Raw genomic sequence first — 27,121 nt, 5'->3', positions numbered from 1 at the left:
TGGACCGATTTGATAATACCTCCAAAAATGGAGTTTTTTATGAATAGAAATAGTTTCTTAAAGGTGTTTCTTGAAAAAATCCCCTCAAATGACAAAGCGGTTTAAGCTTAAAAAATGTACATAAAAATATTTAAAAAAAATTTTAACGGAATCGTAATAATGAAATTTTTGATGCTGTTTTTTAACTTTTTTCAAAGATAGGTATAAGAAAAGCTTGAATAACTGAACTTAAACACTTCCGATTTAGACTTTTGAGGCATCATTGGAAAGGTATATTCTAACCCTTTTTATTTCTTTGCTAATAAGCACATTCAAAGGATGAAAGAGAAAGGTAGGATGAACGAACATCATTCAAAGTTGAACCTTGATGTGTTGGTATTTGTAAAAAAAAAAAAATGGGACACGAATGACTTTTTTGAACACAAATAAAAATAGTGGGAAAATAACTTTCTACCGAGATCCCATAAGTCTAAATCAGAATAGTTTTGGCCCAGTTATTTAAGTTTTTCGTAAATCAATATTTAAAGAGTAAAAAAACAGCATCAAAAATCTCATTATTACGATTCCGTTGAAAAGCTTTTTAAATATTTTTATGCAGATTTTTTAAGCCTAATCTCTTTTGTCATCTGAGGGGACTTTTTTCAAAAAGTTCTTTAAGAAACTATTTTTATTCATAAAAAAACTCCATTTTTGAATGTATTTTCAAATCGGTCCAGCTCGCTTAAATCTTAATATTTTTCCGAAACATTTTGGTGGACGTCTTAAAATATAATAAATTCTTTAATCCTGGCGGAAAACTCGCAACTTTTTTTTGGTGAATGTATATTCATACATTAGACTGCATCATCAAAAAAAAGTTGCGGGTTTTCCGCCGGAATCACAAAATTTATAATATTTTAAGACGTTCACCTAAATATTAGGGAAAAATATTAAGATTTAAGTGAGCTGGACCGATTTGAAAATACCTCCCAAAATGGAGCTTTTTATGAATGAAAATAGTTTCTTAAAGAACTTTTTGAAAAAAGTCCCCTCAGATGACAAATTAGATTAAGCTTAAAAAATCTGCATAAAAATATTTGAAAATCTTTTCAACAGAATCGTAAGAATGAGATTTTTGAAGCGGTTGTTTACTTCTTTTAAAGATTGGTTTACGAAAAACTTGAATAACTGTTTCAAAAATTGTCTGATTTAGACATATGGGATCTCAGTAGAAAGGTATTTTCACACTGTTTTTATTTCTGGCCAAAAAAATGTCATTCGTGTCCCATTTTATTTTTTCGAATACCAACACATCTTAATTCAACTTTGAATGACATTCGTTCATCCTACCTTTCTCTTCCATCCTTTGAATGAGTTTATTAGCAAAGAAATAAAAAGGGTGAGAAAATACCTTACCAATGACATCTCTCATGTCTAAATCGGAAGAGTTTAGGTTCAGTTATTCAAGTTTATCCTATACTAATCTTTGAAAAAAGTTAAAAAACAGCATCAAAAATCTCATCATACGATTCCGTTAATTTCTTTTTTTTTTAATTTGTTTTAATATTTTAAGCTTAAACCGTTTTGTCATTTGATGGGATTTTTTAAAAAAAAAATCTTTAAGAAACTATTTTTATTCATAAAAAACTCCATTTTTGGAGGTATTTAGAAATTGGTCCAGCTCACTTAAATCTTATTTTTTCAAAATATTTTTGTGGACGTCTTAAAATATAATAGATTTTATAATTACAATGGAAAAATAGTACCGATTTTTTTTTTGTATTGGGAGTGATGCAGTCTAATATACATATGTATTTGTATAAATGTCTATGTCTCTTATTGAGTCTCCATAAACGCCGAATCGTTTGCATTGCACATATGAATATGCGCAACTAAGTAAACCGCAAATGTATTTTTATTTTAAATATTTTGTGTTCAAGAACTTCGCATTTTCAAAACAAAACAATTATGTAGGCACATATGTATCTATATCTTAATTGTTCAAGTATATACCTACATATTGGATGTAAATATATATGTATGTACATACTTACATATACATAAATATATGTATTCTTGTGTGTAAATTCAAAAACACATTTCGTATATGCATGTCATACATGCGTTTCTAAAGTCCACATGTGGGCTTTACACAAATATTCCGAATGAATAAAACTACTACTATACATACATATTTGGAAAATGTTAACAAGACTTACAACATTTATATGTGTACGTCTGTATTGTGTCTATATGAACTTATGTATCTATTTGCATAATTATGTATGTTTATATGACGGAATTTTTTTTGTTTGCAATTCCTTGAAGCAAATTTTCAAATTTAAGGCCTGTATGCAGCTCTCAAGAAAAGCAAAAACTCCATATAAAATGACGTACAAGAAATGGCTAAGAAATTTTCTTGAGTCAAATTTCCTTAAGGCAGTACGCAGTTCTTAAGAAATTTACTACGCTTTCTACTACGGTTTTCTAAAGTTTTTTTGTGAAAAAAGAGCACAAGGCAACCCAGGTTTGCAACAGAAATATATGCCCGTTCCATTATTTCTTGAGGAAAGAGTGAGGCAACAGGCTGTGAAGTATCAAAAATGTCAAAATTCCTTGGACACACACACGAAATAATGGCAATTTTTTCTTCACCGTTTTCTTGAGAGCTGCATACAGGGCTTTATGAGCCATTCATTGTTTTCGTTTTAAGCAACATGAAGAAAAGATGGTTGCCATATCCATTAATCTCATCTACATATATGTATGTACAATATATAATTTAACTATATGTTTTTATACTGCACTCAACTTGACAAACGGCAATTTTCAATGTTATCGAAAAAACATGAATCGCATGTTGTGCCATGAAATCCTCATGTATGTAGTACATATTTATCCTTAGTGTACACCGCGTGGCAGGACGTCATGTCTCAGGAAAAATCAAGCATCTAATATAAGATGGGGGTTGGTGGCCCATAGTACCTAACGCAGAATTACAAAGAAGAAATTTATCCATAGAATTCCAAATCTCCCAAAAAAAATGTCCATTAGGAAGTCTCAAAGCATAAAGAAGTTAGGAATTTTTGAAAATACACTTAAAACGAAATGAAAATAAGCTACCATTGAAAAATAAAACTGTCAGTTTCAGTTACTTTTTGATTGTACATGTCCACTTAATAGTATAATCTCGGTTAGTTATTTTATTTTAGCTGTTATAAATTTTGATGGAGGGCAAAGGTTATAGTCTATAAAAAAGTAACAGTTGTAGTAGTTATACTTTCCGGCAGTATCTTAAAGCTTAAACAGACGGCAGCGTTGATCCGGACTTAATCCGGATCAACTGCAGTTAATTCCCGAGTTGATCCGGATCAACGCTGCCGTCTATTTATGTTTTTACTCAACAACTAAGTATTCGAATTGGCCTATCAACCATTTCGCTATCGCGGTCGTCGTTTAAATCTGTTTAATTAAAAAATGAGAGCATAAAGAAAAGTTGATTCCGACTTGCATTTTTAACAACTAGAAGTTTTTTATAATCTTCATTCGTAGAACATATGTACATACATACATAGATACATGCTTACTCAGATTCCATTTGCTTTAGTTATGTCATGTTCGCAAACATTTTGCATTTCTACAGGGTGTGCATCTATTTTCACATATCTACAAACACATTTATGTACATAAGTAAGTAAACAAACAATAATAACGCTATAAAAATTCCTTCTAAATTCCTTAGTCGTTGCCATAAGCAACAAGTATCAGACTATCCCTTAGCTGTTTACAAGCCCCATCTCTTGCATACGCCAACGAAGTCAACTTGGTTCTTAAGAAGTCACGAAAACACGTAGATAGAGTATAAGTATGTACATATAAAAAGATAATGAACAACGATAACATCTCGTCATACTCGTACTATGTATTTGCGTAATCATATATCTCTTTATTTTAAACTTGATATATAAGCATTTCAAAGTGCTGGTGATTTTGCACAACGTACACGCATGTTTATTTTGTATGTAGCTAGGGAAATACAGCGCTGACCATTTATCAGTCAGGAGTCTGATTATATATATATATGTATGTATGTAGTATGTACATCTTCTTTTCACATCGTTACATCATGGTACATAAATGCATTTGTTTTTATGTACGAATTTATAAAGTTATGTATTTAAGTACGTATGTACGTATATACATATGTGCATATTGTATTTGTTAACATATCCCTTCGCCATGAATGCACATAAAGGCATCTGATTTAATCTGATTTTTTTCGCTTTTAAAAGTTATTTCTGAACAATGTATGCACATACATACATATATAATCGTATTACCGGTACACTAATTTCTTTCTTTGTGATTTCAGTTAGAAAAACCAAGATGAGAGCAGAAGATCTACCACGTGTGCGCATCGCAGTAATTGGAAATGCGGATGTGGGAAAATCAGGTGCGTAATTCATAAGGCTTTTTTACATAGTTAATTATTTAAATACCGAAATGAATTCAGAGTTAAACAAAGGCAAAGATTCTGTAATCAGTCATACAGAACACTTGAACTTTAGAGTCAATGTCAAGAAATCGTCACAACTGCCGGTAAAGTATGAAAAGTTGGTATTAAATCCTTAATTTATAAATCGTAAACAACTCAAAATACCGTAAATAACTCTAGAGTAAATTCTTCATCTTTTTGCGTCATTCTAAAAATGCATTCGTCACCGAATTAAATTATACGAGTGAATTTTATAAGTTTACGGTTTTTATTGAAGGCATAGTAAAAATTTATATAACAAAGTATCTAAATACATTGTGGTTGTTCACATTTGTCTGGTTATCTGGTTATGTGGTTATATTTTTAATTCAGTTTACAACAATAAGATACACTACAGAAGAATAATTTTTAACCAGATAACCTGATAATCAGGCAAGTGTGATCGGAAAAATATTAAGATTTAAGTGAGCTGGACCGATTTGAAAATACCTCCAAAAATGGAGTTTTTTATGAATAAAAATAGTTTCTTAAAGATTTTTTTTGAAAAAATCCCCTCAAATGACAAAACGGTTTAAGCTTAAAATATTTGCATAAAAATATTTAAAAAAAATTTTTGATGCTGTTTTTTAACTTTTTTTCAAAGATTGGTAGAGGAAAAACTTGAATAACTGAACCTAAACTCTTCCGATTTAGGCTTAAGAGGTGTCATTGGAAAGGTATTTTCTCACCCTTTCTTTGCTAATAAACTCATTCAAAGGATGGAAGAGAAAGGTAGGATGAACGAACGTCATTCAAAGTTGAATTAAGATGTGTTGGTATTCGAAAAAAACAAGATGGGACACGAATGAGGTTTTTTGGGCCAGAAATAAAAACAGTATGAAAATACCTTTCTACTGAGATCCCATAATTCTAATTCAGAATAGTTTTGGCCCAAATATTCAAGTTTTTACTAAAACAATTTTTGAGAAAAGTAAAAAAACAGCATCAAAAATCTCATTCTTACGATTCCGTTGAAAATATTTTTAAATATTTTTATGCAGATCTTTTAAGCTTAATCTAATTTGTCATCTGAGGGGATCTTTTTCAAAAAGTTCTTTAGAGGTATTTTTAAATCGGTCCAGCTCGCTTAAATCTTAATATTTTTCCGAAATATTTTGGTGGACGTCTTAAAATATAATAAATTTTGTAATCCCGGCGGAAAAACCGCAACTTTTTTTGGTGATGCAGTCTAATGTACATACATATGTACATATGTACCCTGCACCAAATCAAACTGGTTCCGAACTTGCGCTGAGCTAGCCTGAAAAGGGACAGTACTGGTTCTTCGTCTATCCCAACTCAATGCTTTCAACTGTCTTTTTTAACATGGCGATGTCCTACGAAGTGGCAATTGTCGCCCTCTGCAGAACTTTTGAACTTGTTCTGAGCTGACTTTGGCTTAGATGGTTCTAAGACAGTTCATATAACAACAGTTCCTAGATAGTTCAAAAAGGGTCATCTCCGGGCTAGAACAAATGTGGTTAGTTTTGAGCAGGTTCTAAGAAGTACAGTATAGAGCCTTTTCTTTAAATACTGTTAATAAGCACGCATAAAATTTTGTAAATAAAAAATTCTTCGTTTCATGATTATTGAGCTATTTGTTTTGAACTAACTTACTTTTTGAGGCAAACTGCGCTTCAGTTATTCCTTCATTTTCTAAAACCGTTATTCTTAAAAATAATTTATATTTGTTACGTATAAAGGGTTTTTCTGTGCTTCCTATAATTAAAAGTCTAAACCAAGTCGTGTGATAAAATGAGAAAAACGGTGATATATTGAATGCTTATTTGTGATAATTCAGCGTTAAATTGTATTAAATTTATTGAAATGTAATACATATACTGTCCGGCATCTAATAAGAATACATAGAATTTTGAATATTTACAATGGTTTTCATGCTGAATATTTTTCGTAATCTTTTTTTAAATATTTTTCGTAAATTTTTTTATTCAAGGATGGCTCATAAGTATTATAACATAAACATATAAATTCACGTTTCTAACTGGGTTGGAAATTTAGTAGAATTCGGGAAGCTGTTAAAAAACGTCAACATTTTCAAACCGGAGTGGTAAGTATGCATTCCTATAGCCCACGCTTTTGAAGGTATTCTCCTATTTAAATATTTTCGTTCAAGATGCAAGGTTACTCTTTACTACACTAAAATTTGATGGGCTACAAAACTGAATACCTGAAATATCTATAAAAAAAAAACTCTGATTAAAAAGTTGAAATTTGAAGACAGCTTTAGAGTTCTATCAAGTTTGCAGCACTGTTAGGAATTTGAATTTAAATTGTTCATGGAATATGAGACATACTTCACGAAAAATATTTAAAATGCAAAACATTGGAAATTACAAAAAAAAATCATTGCATAACTACGCACTTTTGTTTATCTTTTTTTTAAATCTGATTAAAAAGTCGAAAATTTTGATGACAAATCGTTAAATTTTCCTTTGTTTTGCATAAAGCTTGAAAACACGGTTTATATGATTTTGTTTTAAGCATGATCAATTTTTTTTATAAAATAATAACAAACAAATTTTAACTCTCAATATTTTGTGAATATTTAAAAAATAAATGGCGTACGCAGACTTTTGCTGTTAAGTGTAACTTAACCAAATTTTATGGTTATATTTTGCTATTAGTTTTAGGGTCTAAAAAAATCGAAAGAATATAGTATAGTACATTTGTGCATCTTTTGTCAGCTTTCGCATGACCAGCATAACATTGATGACAGCGCAACTAGCAACATATGAGTTTCAACCGTCCAGCTCTGCATCCCTTTTGCAGTAGTTCAGAGACAGTTCTGAAATTTGTAGGGCGGAACTAGCGCTTTACCAGACTGTTTTGCCGCAGGGTATATAGACATGAAAATTAACCCTAAATTGAAATTCCTCGCGTTAAGTGTCAACGAACTTGCCCAAAAACCTTGTTTTCGAATAATTTGATGAAATCAAAGCGGATGAAAATACTTAAACATCTCAATCAATCCTATTGCAAATTGTTAATGTCGAATCGTATACATACTTATGTATGTATATGCATTTAACAATAAAAAGCAGCGGACAGTAAAAAGCAGCCAAACACTTTTCAATATCGAGTGCGCAGATCTAAACATTTATTTTAAAAGACTTGCCAATCGCTACGTCTTTATCCTTGACTTCGCGCATTAACGGTCAAAAAAATATTTAAGTTTGTATGCAAATACTGGTACACAATCCCAGCAACCATTTGGGGTTATAAATTAGTCTTTAAGGAGTCCCATTTCGGAGCCTTTATGCTCATAATGAGCTCATTTCAAAATCCGAAAAGAGGGTGTTTCCCTTCCTGCAAAGGTCTACTTACATGAGCTTAAATTCATACATCAAATGAGCCTCATATTGAACTCTTATTGGCCTCATATACGGCTCATTTTGAACTCTTTTTGAGGCTCTTAACCGACTCTTATTGGCCTCATAATGCCTACTTTCGGAGTCTTATTTTTTGCTGTTCTGTGATTTTTATTGGCCTTATTATTCGACTCTTATTGAACTTACTTTAGAGCCATGTTTGCAAGGGCATTCATTTCAAATACTGTTCCATATATACATACCTCTGCGAATACATATATATATGTGTATTGCAACATTCATGTAATAGCAGCTGCTGCAGCTAAATTTTGTGTGTTTCCTAATTATTTTTCATATTTGTGTAAACAAGTTTAGATATACATAAATTTCGAGTCTTTATTGTTTTTATATTGAAACAAAGTGCTGGCTCATAACTTGGATCATATATGACTCCTAAAAGATTCATATAAAAGTAAAAAATATTTTTGTTTTTGAAACTCATATTTCTTACCTACCTAGGACTCCTTTCGGACTCATATATTCTGAACGCTCAGAATATGTTTGCGGGGTACCTACATGCATACAAATAATTTTTTTCAGCAACATCCCCCCCCCATCCATATTCTGAGCGCTCAGAGCATTTGAGTCCAAAATGAGGAGGAGGAGAAAAGCTTTAAAAACTAAAAATGTGTGACTCTTATATGAATCTTTTAGGAGTCATATATGATCCAAGTTATGAGCCAGCACTTTGTGCCAATATAAAAACAATAAAGGTTCGACATTTATATCTAAACTTGTTTATACAGAAATTGAAAATAATCAGAAAACAAAAAATTAACAAAATTTAAGTGCAGCTGTTGCTATTAAATGCGTGTTGGAATGTGTATATGCACGTAAGTACGTATGTTATTTGGAAGAAATTTTTGGTGAATGCCTTTGCAAATATAGTGCGTTCAATAAGACTCAAAGAGCAACCTAAGTTAAGAGTCCGAATGTAGTAATTTATGGGGCCGATAAGAGTCTGAAATGACTCATATATGAGGCCAAAAATTGTTTTAAAAAAAGTCCAATATGAGCCGTATATGAGGCTAATAAGAGTCCAATATGGCTCATTGAGGCTCATTTAATGTATGATTTTGAGCTCATATATGTCGGCCTTCCGTGGAAGGGAAACACCCTTATATCGGACTCTTAAATGAACTCATTATGAGCGTAAAGTCTCCGAAGTGGGACTCCTTAAAGACTAATTTATGACTCCAAATGTTTGCTGGGATTTTTCCCCAACTTACACACACTTAAGCCAATGTTAGAAGTGGCAACAAGTAGACTTTTTCTGTTTTCTGTGGAAAATATCTGTTTCAATATTACATTTAGTTATGGCATAGAAAATGACTGTGTGGCCATTGAAGGTAGTAGGTATTACCATTTTTCTTAGTATTGAAGTCATATAATAAGGTACAACAAGCTCAAAGCATCTTGCTGCCTGTAACCGCGGTCGCATATCTAACGTATGGGTAAATATTGCATGATTGCCTTGCCCGTGGATTCCTTTCCAATGCCTGATGGAATCAATGTCAATGATATTGTATAAACAATCATTTTCAAAGGAACATGCATGCATGCACACAGCTAACACAGGAATAACAGCGAATCAACATAACAATTTTCTTTGTTTTCTTTCTTATTGTTGGTAGTGTTTATTCAACCGAACTTATCCGTTGTATCATATCCATATGTACATATTTATTTATACCTGGACAATCGTTGCAAAGCTTTTTACCAACATAATATGACTGTAAACGAGTATTTGCGTAACTTTGAACATAACAAAAGTTGCCGATTACAGTTGAATAGTGTCGCAAAAGTGTTTCTTTTTATAATATTTATGAAAAGTATGTACATATGTAAACTATTTTAAGCTCACCCCACTTGAGTGGAAATATTGGAAAAATATAAATATATATGTACATACACAATAAATGTAAAATGCACTATTTGACATTTTTTTAATTTTACATTAGAAGCAAAAAAAAACCTTTTAAATTTCCATAGAAAGCTCTTCCACCAATTTTGTTCTAAGGATACCACTAAATCTCGCATTGCTTAAGATATGGCTTTGAATTTTGGTATAAGAGTATATGTATGGGCAAATCTAAAAAATAGGTAGACTTTCCAAAAAAGAATTTTAATTTTTAAATTAGTGAGCACACATATCTTTTATATATAATTTTATTCGTAATCTCTTAATAAATCGATTATTATAAGTGTAGTTCATTTTCATCAAGTGTTTCAAAAGTTAGACGAGGAATAAACATGAAATAGAAAACAATCGAATAAGCTGGGTTCACATTACGCTGTTACAGGAGGAAATTTTGAGCAAAGATTTTGAAAGTTGAGCTCTCTTAATTGGGACGTTCTAAATTCATTGGCATACCCCGTTTTACCAGATTGGCTCCGGTTTTCGAGACAACGGCACTTGAAAATTTGATTAAATTTTAACTATTTTATAAATAACTCCCTCAGTTTTGAAGTAATTTTACTAAAATTTTGCACATAACGGGTTTTTAATATTACCTTAATTATTTAAAATTATCGAAATGGGTTCACTGATTACTCAGATATGTGTTTTTGCGCTATAACTCTAAGTTCATATCTGAATAATAAATTGTATGCGTGCTATATGTTAAAGTGAACCTATACTAAATTTTTACCTGCTTAATTGGATTAGTTATAACGCAAAAAAAGTCTCTGAATAATCAGTCGAATGGGAGCTGGATGTTAGAGTGAGCCGATTTCGATGATTTTAAGAGATAATGAAGGAAATATCAAAATACACGCGTGTGCTAAATTTTAGTAAAATATCATCAAAACTGAGGGAGTTTTTTACATAATAGTTAAAATTTAAGCAAAGTTTCAAGTACCGCTATCTCCAAAAGTGAAGCCAATCGGGTAAAACTGGGTAAGCCATTGAATTTAGAAGGCTCCTATTAAGTAAGAGCAACTATCAGAACCTTTCTCGAAAAAAATTTGATTTGATACCACGCTTGAAGTATTCTAACTACAAGAAGGAGCATAATTAAAAGCAGGGACGTGAACCGAACCGGTTTTGAACCGGAAACCCGCTTTTTTCTATTAATTAACTGAACCCTTAACCGAACCGAAATTTTCCACAAATATTTGATCCGAACCGAAAACCGAACACCTTCCCTAAGGTTTAAAGGTTCATTTCAACCAATTTTCAATAGATAAATGTACCCACTTTTTTCCTTTTTGTTAAACCTACCATGTTTGTTTACCATGTGACATGTAAAGGCAACCCATCTCATCTGACAGACACTTGCCCTTAACCTAGCGCGCTGTTGCCCTTGACACTTGACACTTAAACTTGCGCCTACACCTATAATTCAAAAGTTATGCAGCAAACTGATCCACATTTTTTTTGAGGCTTTAAGTATACGTCAAGGAATTATATCCAAAAACAACCAGCTTGGTATAGTTTACAACAGTGAAAATAAAGCAAAATAACTCAAAGGTTACCTGTTATTTAGATTTGCCCATATAAGCGTAATAAATTATTGGGATTCGGGAATTAATACTTTTTAAAATAAGTAACTAGACATGGGTGATAGCGCATTTTTTTTTTTGGCGCTAGCCCAATAACGCCGGCGCCACCTGTGGTGTCAGCGCACTAACTCAGCGCAATAGAGCATTGTGCTGATTTGAACACGGCGCCATCTGACTTTCACCACAGTACCCATCGTCATACAGTGTCATACACAACACAGTGGTGTCATGTCTATTATTTCTTTAATTTTCGCTAAGCAACGCTTGTACCGCCAACCGAATTTAGCTTCTAGGAATGTAGTAAATACCATCTTTCTTCAGTAAAGCTTTAAATTTTCCAAGATAAATAAGTTTCTGGCTTTCTCACCACCCAAAAGCAAAAACAAAGAATTAGGGCGTATGTGTGTTTGTATCATGTGTTGGCGCGGCAACTCCGGCCACGGTGTTAACGCAAATGCGCCGTGCAGCGCAGTGTTACCCATGCCTATAAGTAGCAGTTGAACTGAATATTGTCGATAATACTGGGGACGCTTGGACTCATAAAAAGAACGGCGATAAGTAATGAAATCTACCAAATAGTTTAAAAAAAAATAACTTCTTCCTTTAAGCTGGAGGAAAGGCAGAAAATCGGTAATCCGTTAAATTAATTGTGGAAAATAATTTCGATTATCAATTGTTTCAGCTTTCCTTTCCTTTAATCCTTTTTATAAAGTAACCCTAATACTATGTTGGGGTCATTTCATGACCCAAAATTACATTTAAAAGAAGTAGTGTCTTAAGTTAAATATGTTTTCAAAAATATTTTCAATTATTTTCTGTTTGGATATTTATATGGTGAACGTTTAAATGCAACACTATGCGCATTTTACACTTGGGTCATATTATGAACCATTATGGCGATGCTCTATGTTTTGCGAAACCCCTTCACAGTGTACGAATTGCACGTATTGTAAAGTTTTTCTATCCGTGCAATAGCACAACAACACACGCTAAATAGTATGTATATGCAATGCCTAACTTTGCCCTCCTAAGCGCGAGAAGAAACCCCATACGAATTGTAGTGTATGTAATAAGCCTAACTTTCTGCATCGATCACAAGCAGTAAAAAGATTTGTTGGCAGTTTTTCTTCTTACCATTATCAACAATCAAAAAATTAATTTACTTACGGGGTGGTCCCAGAAGTACCTGACCTAACAAAGGAAACACAAAACTTTTGTGAAAGGTATATTTATTTTTCAACATAATCTCCTGTCAGCTCTATACACTTTTCCCAGCGATGGTCAATAAGTTCGATACACTTTTTATAATAAGAACTGTCTTGATCCTCAAAACAGCTATTAACTGCCGACATCATTTCTTCATCGTTCGAAAATCTTTGACCACGGAGACATTTTTTGAAGTTGGGAACAGAAAATATTCCGAGGGGGCTAAATCTGGCGATCAAACATTAATTCATTAATTCGGTGAACACTCAATTGAAACCTCTTCACGACACTGTTTTTGATCGAGCTTGACCAAACGCGGCACCCATCTTGCACACAGCTTTCTAAATTCCAAATCTTCAGATAATTGCGATGTACCGAACTTTTTGAAATTCCTACTATATATTCTACCTCGCGCACTTTCATCCGACGATCATCCATTAACGCTTTGTGGATTTTCTTCACCATTTCTGGAGTTGTCACCTCATTTGGTCGACCACTGCGATGCTCGTCTTGGCAGCTCGTACGGCCTCGTTTAAACTCTGCTACCCAATATTTTACTGTTGTAAACGAAGGAGCAGACTCGCCCAAAGTAGAATCTGTTTCAGCTTTTACATTGGATCGGCTGAGGCCTTTCAAAATTCACTGAAAACGTACACCAAGCAAATACTAAACAGCGTGGCGTCTTCAAACTTAAAAAATATGCTTTATAGATTGTGTACTTCTTAATGCAGTGATATTGTTCAAACAACTACTACCATCTCTAGGTTAGGCCGGGTACTTCTGGGACCACCCCCGTATGTACATTAGACCACGTCAAAAAAAATAAAAATCTTGCGATGCGACCGCAATCTGACTCAGATTTTAGTATTTGGCATCAGTAGCACTTGTGCTTGAGTGCGAAGAGCTTGAATTATAATTAGTCTTGTCAAAAAAAAATTCTGTAGACTGAAATAAATAAATAATTATATCTTTGTATGTACATATGTACGAATGTGCGTATATATGTATGTACACATGTATGTGTTTCAAGTCGACAAATACAATATATCAATTTGGGATAGCTTCATTTAATGAAAATTTAAAAGTTTACTCCACTGGATATACATACATGCGTACATTTATACGTATGTATGTACATATGTATTTACTGCATATTTCTACATTTGTTAGCTTCACCTGTATGAATGCGACAGGGCGTATGAGTAACTACAGGGCGAATGAGCAGTAGGGATGTTATTTTTTTCGATTTTTACGATCCCGGTATTTTCGGGATGGCGTTGGTTAAATCCCGGGATCCCGGGATCAGCCCTGGGATTTAGATATTTATTATTTTTCAACGACTTAACATGAAAAAATTGCATCAATATGGTGTGAGAAGTTCTACCATATAATAAATAATAAGTAAATGGGTTTGAAACGTACTTTTAATTTAAAGTTAAAATTATTTCATAAGTAACATAACGAAAGACAGTAATTAAATTTATATGCATTTAATAATACTTTAGTGTGTACATATCTGATAAAGTAATTTATGGTACGTCGAAAAAAGCTCGATGCAAAAAAAAATTAAATAAAAACATTTTCTGGTTGAAAGAAGTTCATAATACTGGTGGCAGAAATAAAAGAAGCGCCTTAATTCGACCAGTTTTGTCTATATTCCTTTTGTTTATCCAAAATTTAAATTTTTTTTATAAAAGTCTACCTCATATTACACATAATTAACTGTATATAAATGGGCATTTCTCTGGCGTCATGATTTCTTGTAAAAGACTTTATCGAGCCTTAACCGCCAAAATAACGTTAGCGGCATTTTTTTCAAAATTTTCTTTTTGATGCAGAAATATTCCTAGAGTATCAGATGCATTTCTGCATCAAAACGAAAATTTTAAAAAAAAATGTTTCTTATGTTATTTTGCCGGTTAGGGCTCGTTATAATTGCAAAGATATGGTGAATTCCAAAATTTATTTAAAAAATGTAGTGCAATGTAAAACAAAAGTATGGGTACCAAATGAAATATTTTTTTTTTGGGTGCACAAGGACAAATAGGAATTGAAAATGTCCTTTGAATCTATTTTATTTTTTTAAGCTCATAAAGTTAGTCCTTAACACATAATTTTTCCAGAAATAAGAATTGAAAAATGTCAAGGATATTCGAGGATAAAATTATAAAAGTGTATTTTCAATATCTACCCTCCCTTACGCACCAAAAAATGTAATGTGTTTTAACTCTACATAATCTACTCTTTCATTTGATACTCATACTGGTTGTTTTAAGTATATTGCACTGCAATTTTTAAATTATTTTTTAAATTACTCATATCTTTCAAATTTCAAAGTTCTTTTAAAAAAAGCCTGGCATCAGAGAGAAAAATTAAGAACGCAATTTTACCATACACGGTACCCTGGAAACAATTTCAACCCTCAAGTTGCTTCCCTTCGCCAATTCCTATTGCTACTATTTCGGGGGACCTCACTGAACATTTTCCAAAAAAAGATAGCAAAATCCGTCGGGCGCTTTTTTTCTATGGTAACTTTTACTAATTCAAATATTACACAGGCCAACAAATATTTTAAAAAATTTTGTTTCCTAAAATGTTAAAGCTGTTTTCGATAGCCTTTTTTGGGCTGATTACGAATCTATAAGTATAAAGTTGCCATCAGCTTTAGATTTTGAGAAAAACGTCGTCAAATTAGCAAAAAATCGCTTTATTTGCAATATTTGAGAAGCATTGGTACCTATGAATATAAAAAAATGTATATTCCTAATTTCGATATACTATACATATACTTATTAACTTACTCGTATATTTATTGTTCACTTCAATACACTGAGTACCCGAATTGAAAAATATCTAAATTTATGTCAATATTCATAGTGAACATGTGGGATGAATGCATTGCACAATTGCATATACTTATTTGCTAGTGCTGTTGCCGCACAAAAGGGAGGGGCCGAATGCCAAATGGTTTTAATGAGAAGCTCTTTTCATGGCAGAAAACAGGGTGTCCAGATTATTTACAAAAAAAGCGCAATTTCTGAAAAATAAATCGCCAAAAATCGCCAATTATTATTTTTTAAATAAAATTCATAAGATCGATTTAACAAATCTTTTATTTTAAAGGCGAGATCTTGTTATAATATAGTTTTTAGAACCAAAAATGAATATAATACCTTCAGAGGATAATAATAAATAACACAAATCACTTATATAATAGTGATGTACAAACAATTTTCTTTAAAAATAAGCAGACTTTTTAAAAATATTTGTTTCAACACATTTTGTAATAGGACTGCGCAATTATTAAATTTATTATAACTCATATTAATTTATTAATCGCACAATTAATCGCTTTTAATAGCTCGGCGCTAAAAACTAAATAACAACCTATAATAAGGCGAGATCAGCTATTTCCACAATTTCTTCAAAATTACCTATAGTGTCTGAATGATTTACATTTCTGTTGCTGTCATATATTTTTTTTATTTAACTTTGATAACATACTGTTTGATATTGAAAACGTTTTGCAGCAGAAACTATTAGCCTTCATATAACACTTCATTCGAACTATTGAATTAACGCTTTCCAACCTCATCCTATTTGGAATCTTAGTTTTTGTTGAATTCATTACGGAAAAAACGTGCTCAACGAAACATGTGAGTGCGGCAAGGATAATAATATGAATTTACTTACATATATTTCCAAACATTTTATTGCCTGTTGCGGTTTTCACTCCGTAAGCAATTATCCAAAATTCTTCAAAGTCAAATAGTGAATTGGCAAGTCCCTGAAACTCGCCCTCTTGTGATTCACACACTTTTGTGGTGATAAAATCAAAGCTTTTTTAAAAGTATTTAATTGACTAGGTAATAGTTTCAAAGGCTCTTCGATTAGGGTGATTAAACATTTTTGACAGTCTTTTAATATGCTTCTTAAGTCAAGTTTATCACGCAGTTCATTAGCCTCTTCTGTAGAATTATCGTGGAAAACTAAGTTTTGTATATTTTTATAATTGGAAAAAATTTAGTTGAAGGGAACAAATCGCCAATGGCGATTTCCTAAACTTTTACGCGGAAATATCCAAAAACAATTTCCAAATTGGCGCGAAATCGCCAAATCTGGACGCTCTGGCAGAAATAAACTCGGGGGTTAGCCATTGGCTACCGAGGGGCGACCGCTATTAGAAAAACACGTTTTTGGAGTTACTCAAACCAGGGATCGAACCAAGAACCTACCGAGTGGTAGAGGGCATGTCCAACCATGTTTATATGTTCTTTGAAATTCATTCAAGTATAAAAGGGAGACCAAAATACTTGCATGATTTTAATTAAACGAAAACCACAGTATTTTAAAGGGTATATTCTTTATTGAAACTTAAGAATACACTTCAGCAGAAACTCCATAGCAGGTTTTTCAGGCGTTGCGGCTTTCGAAGTCGTTCAGGCTTTACAGGCTTTTCATGCAAGCTACTCCACAACAAACTTTCCGCGCTTGAAGTTTCTTTACATTACACATGCAAATATTTACTTGCAAACATTCTCATTATATACACTAATCTTTGAATTTTCTCTTTAAAATTTAAAATATCTATTTATTGAAATAGCAAACGATTGAAAAATACCCAAAAGTGCTGGGATGCGTTTTCCGACAAATGAGATATCGACTATACAATTACAGTTCGATAAACGTGATACTTTTTTTACCATTTAATTTTAATTGATTCAATACTTCTATTCCCTTTTTCATATTAATATTCAAACAATAAATAATTTTTGCCTGCATTTTATTGCCTAAACTTTGTGTAAAATTCCTTTAAAATATGGTAAGTGTTATCGATTTTGGCATTGTTCGAATGAATAACTGTCAGACGACGCCTGAAAAGCCTGAAACAAGTTCGAAAGATGGCATCTTTCAGGCATTTCGGACTTCTGTTCTGGAGCAGCTTCTATACAATTGCATTAAATCACCTTAAAGCTTAAACAGACCGCAGTGTTGATCCGGATTAACTCGGACTTAGGATTCAAAATTTCAGACTTTGGTATCGATACTGAGTACTCATTCTGGCATCGGGCTCATGGTATCGATACTCTAATATTATCAGGGAGAAAGTATCGATACTAATCAGTATCGGACTCATTGAAATACGTTGCTTGGAATACTAAAATTATTTTATTCTTCAATGGTATATCTAGTTATTTCCTGAAATTAAAACAATAGAAACTTAAAATATTTGACTTTTATTTCATTGCAGAACTTATTTTAACGTTAAATGTACATACATACATACATATATATATATATATACTTTCACGAATTTAAAATTTTATTACGAATTTTTGTAAACTTTTTGGGTATGCATTTTTGTACCCTATTCAATTTCAGTATAATAATACACGTAAAGTTTAATAGTTTACACAACTGCATACCCAAAAGTTTTCTAAAAATTCTGCATTTTCATGAACTATGCGTAAACTTTTATGGCCTTATTCATAAAAAAGGTTTATAAACTGAAATATGTAAGAAAACGTCATTTTATTAAGCTTTTTAAACATACTTTATTTTTTATGAATAAGGCCATTAAACTTTAACTTATTTGGTTCATGTTATGCAACAGACTACACGAAATTTCAGTTTTTTTTAAGTGATGAACAAAATTTTATGATAGTACTCCATATAAGCAAAGAAAATCGGGTTGCCAGTGGAAGAAAAAATTTAAAAAGCGTGTGTTTTAAAAAGTTTTCGATACTACGAGTACTTTGCAAAGTATCGAGTAAAATCATCAAATCAGGTATCGAGTATTAAAGTACTCATTTTTATACCCTCAGTATCGATGCTTACTCAATATCGATAGTATGGTTCGAACCCTACTCGGACTTAATCCGGATCAACTGCAGTTAATTCCCGAGTTGATCCAGATCTACGCTGCCGTCTGTTTATGCTTTTACAGGCTTGAGCGCCTCAAGCCGCAACGTCTGAAAAACCTGCTATGGAACTTCAGCTTTAGGATATAAATATGAATGGAATAACACATTGGGCACGAAATGTTTCGTAAATATTATGCTAAATTTGTTTACGTACAGATACACACATACATATATGGTCTTTTTACCCTGAGTTGCTAATTAACGTCTGCCTTGTTGACAAAATGCATACATACATATGTATGTACACACATAATAATATATGCCAGCCAATCATTCGTTAAACTGGCCAACATTTTCCGTATATATATATATTGATATGTTTATATCACGTATGTGTTAGTCGGGGAACAATCCGACTGTCCGACTTTTTGATGAACGATCGAACATTAGTACATATTTATCGTTATTTGTGATGTGCTCGTAAATCCAAAAATGCCAAACTAAACAAAAATACACTTAGGAAAAACAAAAACCTCTCTATATGTGTATCGTCATTTAAAGTACAAAACCACGTATCGTCATTTTGCAAAACCGCGTAACTGACATTTGCTGCCAAAAAGCTCTTGGCTTAATCCTTATCCATTCGTCCTGAAATATACTAGCCACAAATGCGATTGCTTTATAAAAATAGAACCATTTTGAAATATGAGTGTTTTTACTCTCTAGAAAATAATTTATACAACCTCAAATACGCGGTTTTGCATTATCGTGATACGCGGTATTGGATTTTGTTGATACGCGGTTTTGTACTTTAAACGACGTATGCATAACTTAATATGTATGTATGTTTGTATCTATGTGCGAGTATGCCTTTCCATGCATAAAATTCGACTAATCCGGGATGACTCCGGGAACAATCGCAGAGGAACATGCAACTAATACCACTTTTTATCTCTTTATATGGAGCGAACTAATCGCTTTTGTTCGAGCATGTCCTAAGAAGAGAGTAGTTGTTCCCCTTTTATACCCAAATTGTATAAAAAGCGACTAGTCGCTATTAAAAAATAAAAATAAAAACTTGCACCAACTGCGATTCGAACCGGGATTCGCAGTTTCGTTAAGCGAATACTCTCTCTCTGCGCCAACGCCGCAAATAAAATTTCCTTGACTAGTACGCACATATCATTAAATCGTTAACAGTACCCGATAGAGATGAGTCGGGGGCTAATTGATCTCCAATAATACTCGTATGAGACTAGTTGTGGCTAATCAATGCCCAATTGTATCTGATTGAGAGTAATCTCGGAATACTCTCCTTAGAGATTAGTCGCACAATTTTTCGCAGGGCGCACTGAGAAGGCAAAATTTTTTGGTAGAAAAGAAAACGCCATAAGTGCCTATATATCATTAAATCCTTAAGTGTACCCGTTGGAATTGAGTCGGAGACTAATTGATCTCCAATAATACCCGTATACGAATAGTTGCGGCTAATTAACGCCCAATTGTACCCGATTGAGACTAATCTCTGGATATTTTCTTTAGAGATTTGTCGCACAAATTTTAGCTGAGACGAGATATACGTACGTAAGTATGTATGTATGTATGTCCATTGATTTGTTCAATTGAAAGAGGTTGTATAAACAAAAGAAACTCACACACTAACATAAAAGCAATACCTTAAGTTAAAAATAAATATAAATAAAAATTATTTTTCATCATATTTTAATTTCATTACTTCCAACAAAAGCACAAATATTGAAATGATAAATGATATATCGCAACGTTAAAATAAACTATATTTCGCATTACGAAATATCGATGACATTTTCTTTAAACGCTGTGCTGCCTGCATTTTAATATTAATTGTGATGTTTCTGTTTATTTTATCTTACAGCGTTGACAGTGCGTTATCTGACAGGCCGTTTTATTGGCGAATACCGATCAAACACAGATCTACTATATAATAAAACGATCTCATTGGATGCTGGCCTGACGGAAGTGGAAATTGTTGATGTCTATGCCGGAAATGAAGAAGATTTTCCAATGGAGCAAGTGAGTAAATGTGTAATTAAATCTTTTACAGGAAAATTTAACGCTTAAATCCCAAAATACAATAACGCAGTGGCAGTGGCAGTGGCAGTTTTTCCAATGAAGCGACTCACAATACAGCAGTGGCAGCTGGCAGTACTGCTCAGTTTAGCCTAAATTCTAAACTCACTGTCACTGCCTTCATCGCAGCAAACTTCGCATGTTGAATTTGACGTAAATAAGACGCAGCCAACTTTTGTTTGTTTCACTGAAGCCTAAAAGGCCACAACAAAAATGTAAACAAACAACAGGTAATGTCAAAAAAAGCAGTCACTGACAACGCCATATTGTGTTTGCTGCGGCAGTGACTGCCAATATTGGCAGTAACAGCTGATTTTAAAAACTGTCACTGCCACTGCGCTATTGTATTTTAGGCTTAAAAAAAAATATTAAAAGGATACGAACGCAGCCTTATTTGGTTCATTAGATCAGCGGGAATATTTCGAACGTTACTGAATTATCTTTTTTATTTTCAAATTTATTTGATTGCGCAATTTCACCGGCTTATCCGAGTATATTAACTTATTGAAAAATATTTGTTTTTACTTAAGATGATTAATTAAATTTCACTTGCAGGTTCTCTGGGCAGACGCTTGCATGGTCGTCTACAATATAACGGAGCGTAAAAGTTTTGGCTATGCCAGTAAATGTTTAGGCGAAATTAAGGCGTTACAAAATGGTCCATCCGCTTATTTGATAGGCAACAAAGCAGATTTGGATCATTTACGAGAGGTGAGTTTGGGAAATTCACGCATCTGGTTCTTAAGAAATTAAAACATAATTGTCTCTGCCTTTTATATATGTATGTGCATATATACTACATTGATACTTATGTACATATGTACATATACATATACATTTACATATGTATATTCATATGTACTTAAAGCGCTCTTACACGATATGTAAATGCTATTTTTTGTATCAACACTTAGGTCCCTTTTTATGCGCCTTTTTTTATGAGGATTTGAATTTATGCGGTTTTTCAAGCCATTTTTTCGTTGTAGCGATTTTTCTTTTTTGAGAGTTTTTATTACTTTTTTTCGGTGTGTAAGAGACAATGCTTCTCATGATAAAAACATAACAAGGTAAAACCACTGAGAGACAGTCTGACGTTTGCCAGCAATATAATTTAAAAGTTCAAAACTCAATCTCACACACACTTTCTCATTTTCAATCTCAAACAACAACAGTTCCCTGCAAACCAAAGTTCCCGAAATCTTAAGGAAATCGTTAGGAGTATCTCATTTCTGTAACGATTTTTTACGAATTTTCAAAGAAAATTATATGAAGTGGTTAACACGAACTCGTAAAGAAATTTCTGTACGAAAAATAAAGAAAATTCTAGAAAAATTCTGAAAGATATTCTTCACATAGCACCATTATTTTCGTTGTTTCACAGATTTTCTTCCGAAATTTCGTAAAAGAATGGAATGGAAGTGTGCGTAATTTATTTCATTTTAGAAAATTCGGCAAAAAATCGAATTAAATCTTAACGAATTCTTTAAAATTTATTTACAATGCAGAATACTCTGAAAAAATGGTGTGCAGGGTTGTGAGCAACTTCATTTTTTTTTTTCAATTTTATATGATTTTAAAATGCTTGCAAACGTCAGAAAAAAATCATGGCCGACGAATTGAGATAATGAATTTACCTGGTAATGTTTTTATCATGATGCTTCTGATAAATAATTTTTTCTTTGTATTCTTACATAATTCATGTATTTATTTTGATTTTTTTTTTGTTTTTGGTTAAAATACAGATACAATATTATTTTTTCATCAATGTTCAGTTTTACATGGAATAATTAGTGTTGAAATGAAGAAATAAGTTGTTTTTTGCTTAATATTGCCTCACTGGTATTTTATGCGGTTTTTTAGATTTTTTTTTTACATGGAGTATCTGAATTTTTGCGGTTTTTGAAAATGCTGAAACGCATCCCTTGTTTTTGTATGAAAGTAACGAACTTTTTTATGCGGCTCTCTGAGGAACGCATGTACCGCATAAAAAAGACCTAAGTATACTCATATGTACAATATATTAGAATGTATCTGAAAAGTAGCATTTACATATGCAAATACATACATACATATCGTTCAGTTTAGATTTAATACAGTTTAAATTGTCGTAACTAATAGGTTAGTTTTTTTTTTCAAATTTTACAATGGGAAGTGATATGTAGCTTTCCAATTTTTGGTCAATATAAGGCTTGGGTAGTTCTTAAACTAAATTAACTAAAGAACTAGTTCATTTCAATGATCTTTTCATTGAACTAAATTTGTAAGTGCTGCTATTTCTCATTTTGTATTTTATTTATACGAAATTGGCAAAGAAATCTACATACAAAGGACGTAGAGATAGACAACACCTACAGAAAACTAGTCAATCACCTAGATGCTAGTAATATTTCCGTTCAGACCTATCAATTAAAAGAAGAAAAAACCCCTATCAAATTGTTGTAAAAAACATTCATTTTTCTACGCCAATCACAGATATTAAAGACGATTTAGCCAAGCACGGTCATACTGTTCGAAAACATTATTCCAATAAGTCAACTCGCATGTACCTAGACCTAATGACAACATAAACTCGAGATTTTAGGGACAACTTTTCACCAAAAATTTTAGCTATGCAGACATTACTAAGGGCCACCAAACTCTCAGCTCTAGCAACCATAAAAACGAAAGCTTAGATAAACTAGAAGCCCTTATTTCAAAGCAAATTTAGTTAACCACAGCGCTCATGAGTTGAATTATTCATGAAAACTAACAACATAGACATGCTGTTCTCGGAAACGAACGAAACCGGAAGTCGGTAAAACGACCAAACATAGAGCATCCTCGACTTGGTAGTTCATATTTTTTCTAATCTCATATATGGCTGATTCTACTTCAATTCATGCAGGGGGAATGGGTTCAAAATTCGAAATCAAGTTTAATATGATTTTTCATGTCTTTTATGGCAAATAAAGAGACACGTATTTTTTTTGTTTTGCGAAAAAAAAAATTCGCTGAGTTGCGAGCATCTGAAAATTTTAGGGCAAAATGTGGTTTTAAAGAAAAACGACTAACAATTTTTTTCAAATCTTTCTAGTTTTGGTAAACATCAATATTTTTCAATTTGGTTTTTTGACTGCAGAAGTGTTTTTGATGCTCTCTATTTGGATACTTGAAAATTTTAAAAATCTTGGAAATTAGCAAAACGGTGGTTTTCTAAAAAAAACATCATTTTTTATTTTCTTGAAAATTTGTTTTTGGTTACTAGATAAAAAAGACAACTTTTTCCAATAGGTTTGATGAAATAAGAAGACTCAGTATTTTAGGTAATATAGCGCCATATATTATTCATATCGTCGTTTGAAGTACAAAACCGCGTATCAAGATAATGCAAAACCGCGTATGTGAGGTTGCGTAAGTTATTTTGTAGAGAGTAAAAACACTCATATTTCAAAATGGTTCAAGCGCATTTCTGGCTAGTATATTTCAGGATGAATGCATAAGCAAAGAAAAGGCATGCTCCTGTTACTCACTTTCGCTACAGTTATAACGAGTTTTCCCTTATTATCCACGTTCTTTGGTAGTAATTTTCATGCTCTTTCTTTATGAGTTTGAAAATTAGAAAAACTTTGAAAATTAACAAAACGGCGGAAACTTTTTGAAAAATCTAAGAACTCGGTTTTCGCAAAACCATATTTTTTTTTTTAATTTTTTTGTGGTTACTCGGTAAAAATAATAAGAACTGTATTCGTACGCAAAAGCGAACAGGAGTCAAAACACGTATTTAGTTCAAATAAAAGTTTTATTATAAGAAGAAATGATGATTTTGAGAATATCAAATGTTTTGTTCTTTCAAAAAAATTCTGTCATTTTGTTTCGAGGCGTTTTAGCGGGCATCACACCTGTTGGGAGAAGTTCTATTTTTTATCTAGTAATCAAGTTTCAAGAAAATAAAAAATTATGTTTTTGAGAAAATTTAGTCATTTGATTTTTCAAAAAAATTTCTGCCATTTTGTTAATTTTCAAAATTTTTAAAATTTTCAAGTATGCAAATATAGAGCATCAAAGCACTTCTATTAAAAAAAGCGAATTACATGGTATATTAAAAAGTTTTTTTTTATTATATTTATTTTCAACTTTTTAGTCTTGTTTGTACAAAATTTTGCAATAGATCTTAAAATAATTCAACGACATTCGAATATGTATTGTATTCTATCAAACCGACTTTTTATTTATTTTCTCTGTCTTCAGACATGTATATATATTCATATTTACATACTAGGGATGTTGCGAATGTGGAATTTTAGACATCCGCGGATGCGAATGTCTAACAGCTAACATGCGGATGGGAATGAGGATGTCAAGTATTTTTAAGGAAAAATTAGAATCTAGTTAATGCCGAGATCGTTGTTTTAACAGCGCTTACAAGCCAAACCAGAAGTGTCAGGTTTTTCTAAGCTTTTTAAAAAGAATTCTTCATTCTCATTACTTTGGCTGTTTCAGAATTTGATGAATCTGTAACTTCATCAGCGTTTTTCGATTTTAGTTTTTGTAATTCACACTAATTTTGCTATGGCGGAGTTTGAAAGATTTGAAAGATTGGTGCTTATAACGAGCTAAATAGGTGGATATGGAAAATAAATTATTATTTTCCAGGAATGAAAATTCCGAACAAAATTCTGTTTTCAAAGTCCTGGCTGCCAGCCGAATCGGATCCGAATATTGTTATTTTTAAAAAAGCACCATATTTTTTATAAACATTTCAATCTCAGATAATAATTGCGTCAGACCTATAGTTTTTTAATTATTTGAGCATCGATTCGCTTTATAGCCAGACGTTGATCACTTCTGCTGGAAATCCCTATTGAAGGAGCTTACTCTTTGACTTTAAATAGCAAAGAAGGGACAGTTTGACCACAGAAGCTTTTAGCCAAGGATCCTTATGAAAAAAATATTGCCCGACAAGTAAACAAAATTACTGTTTTTAAAATTTTTGCTAAAAATAAATTGAAATTATTAAAACGAACATCAAATCACGAAAATTTGATTACAAATTACAGTGCACAATTTCTTCTTTTTGGCTAGTAGTTTTTTTAAACAGGTTGCAACCCTCTTCGAAAAATAAAACATTACTGCAAATCGGAAGGTCAAGCTTTTTCCTTCGACACCTCATTTTTTAAATTGAATGAACTGTGCAAATCTAATGTCATTAACAAAAAATTCCCTCGTGTATTATATATACATAATTTTTAAATAGGTAGCGACACCACTCAAACAAAAAATAAAAACTTATTACACTTGCAGAGACCATATCCTTTAACTTGGTACCTCAGTTTTTAGTCCAACAAACGGTGAAGATCTTATAATTTTCAAAAAGTGACAACCCTACTGAAAAAGTAATACATTATTGAACTTCTAAAAGCCGAGGCCTTTTAATTGACTTCTCATTTCTTGTAATCCAACGAACAGTGCGGATCTAATAATTTTTTAGACATGTGGCAAGCCTATAGGAATTTAAAGTACTAAAGATAATATTCCTATCGATACAGATTATATTTAAAAAATCTCGTATAACTCCGTTCAGTAGTTTTTGAGAGTAGCGTGGTCAAAATATCTCGACTTTCCTTTATACTATGTATAAAAGATAGTAATTTAAAAAAAATTCAAAAAATGAAAGCTTTTGTACATGCGAAGGCTAGGCCCTTTCATTTGGTATCTCATTTTGTAATCCAACGAACGGCGAAAATCTTTTAACTTTTTAATAGGTGGCAACCCTACTCAGAAAGATAATACATTGTTGCACATGTAGAGGCTAAGTCTTTTCTTTTGACAGTGACGGTGCAGAACTGATGCCTATGCTTACTATGATTGAATATAGTAATTTTATTAACAGGTGGCAACCCTATTAAAAAAACATTTTCCAGAGGCCAATCCCTTTCATTTGACACCCAATCTTTTGTAATCCAACGAACGATTCGGATTTTATAGTTTTTTTAAACAGGTGGCAACCCTATTAAAATTCTAAGTAAAACGGTCACTCTCCTGTCGATACGAAGTATATTAGAGAAAATCTCGTCAAAATCCATTCAGTAATTTTTGAGATTACCGCGTACAATGCTATGTATAGATGTACACTGAGGGAAAAAAATATTAAAATCAAATAGAAACGTAATTGATCTTACTATAAACGTCAACGAAAGTACTGTATATTGGTAAATATTCAATTCAATTACGCGCATATTAAAATGACCACGTTCGTACTGAAAAAGCATCAGTGAAGTGAATAATCAAGACAAAAACTAAAAAAAAATTTAATTTGCATGTTGCCTGCAGCTTAATTCGAACCCTGACCATCTCTGGATATCAACAAGTTGTGGCATGCATCTTTGCGCACTCAGCTACACCCAGGCATATAAATTTGCTTTCAAATGTTGAATATCCATCAACACCACCCCTACAAAAAATTGTACGACTAATCTCTAAAGAGAGTATTCTGAGATTACTCTCAATCGGGTACAATAGGGCATTAATTAGTCGCAACTAGTCTTATACGGGTACTA

The 27,121-nt window shown here is 32.4% G+C and overlaps 1 protein-coding gene across 1 annotated transcript in view; it reads left to right on the top strand.

The window, feature by feature from the left end:
- LOC118740349 (ras-related and estrogen-regulated growth inhibitor-like protein) overlaps nt 1–27,121 on the top strand; it is a 47,652-nt gene that overhangs the window by 18,314 nt on the left and 2,217 nt on the right. Inside the window, exons 2-4 of the mRNA XM_036471847.1 lie at nt 4,352–4,432; nt 20,371–20,528; nt 21,141–21,296. Of these exons, the coding sequence (XP_036327740.1) occupies nt 4,366–4,432; nt 20,371–20,528; nt 21,141–21,296 (381 nt within the window). The 5' untranslated portion in view covers nt 4,352–4,365. The remainder of the gene's footprint in view (nt 1–4,351; nt 4,433–20,370; nt 20,529–21,140; nt 21,297–27,121) is intronic.

This window comes from Rhagoletis pomonella, unplaced genomic scaffold, assembly GCF_013731165.1.
Source record: "Rhagoletis pomonella isolate Grant_MI unplaced genomic scaffold, Rhpom_1.0 Rhpom_scaffold_00006, whole genome shotgun sequence".
NCBI classification, from domain to species: Eukaryota; Metazoa; Arthropoda; class Insecta; order Diptera; family Tephritidae; genus Rhagoletis; species Rhagoletis pomonella.
This window is presented reverse-complemented; position numbering and strand designations above follow the sequence as displayed.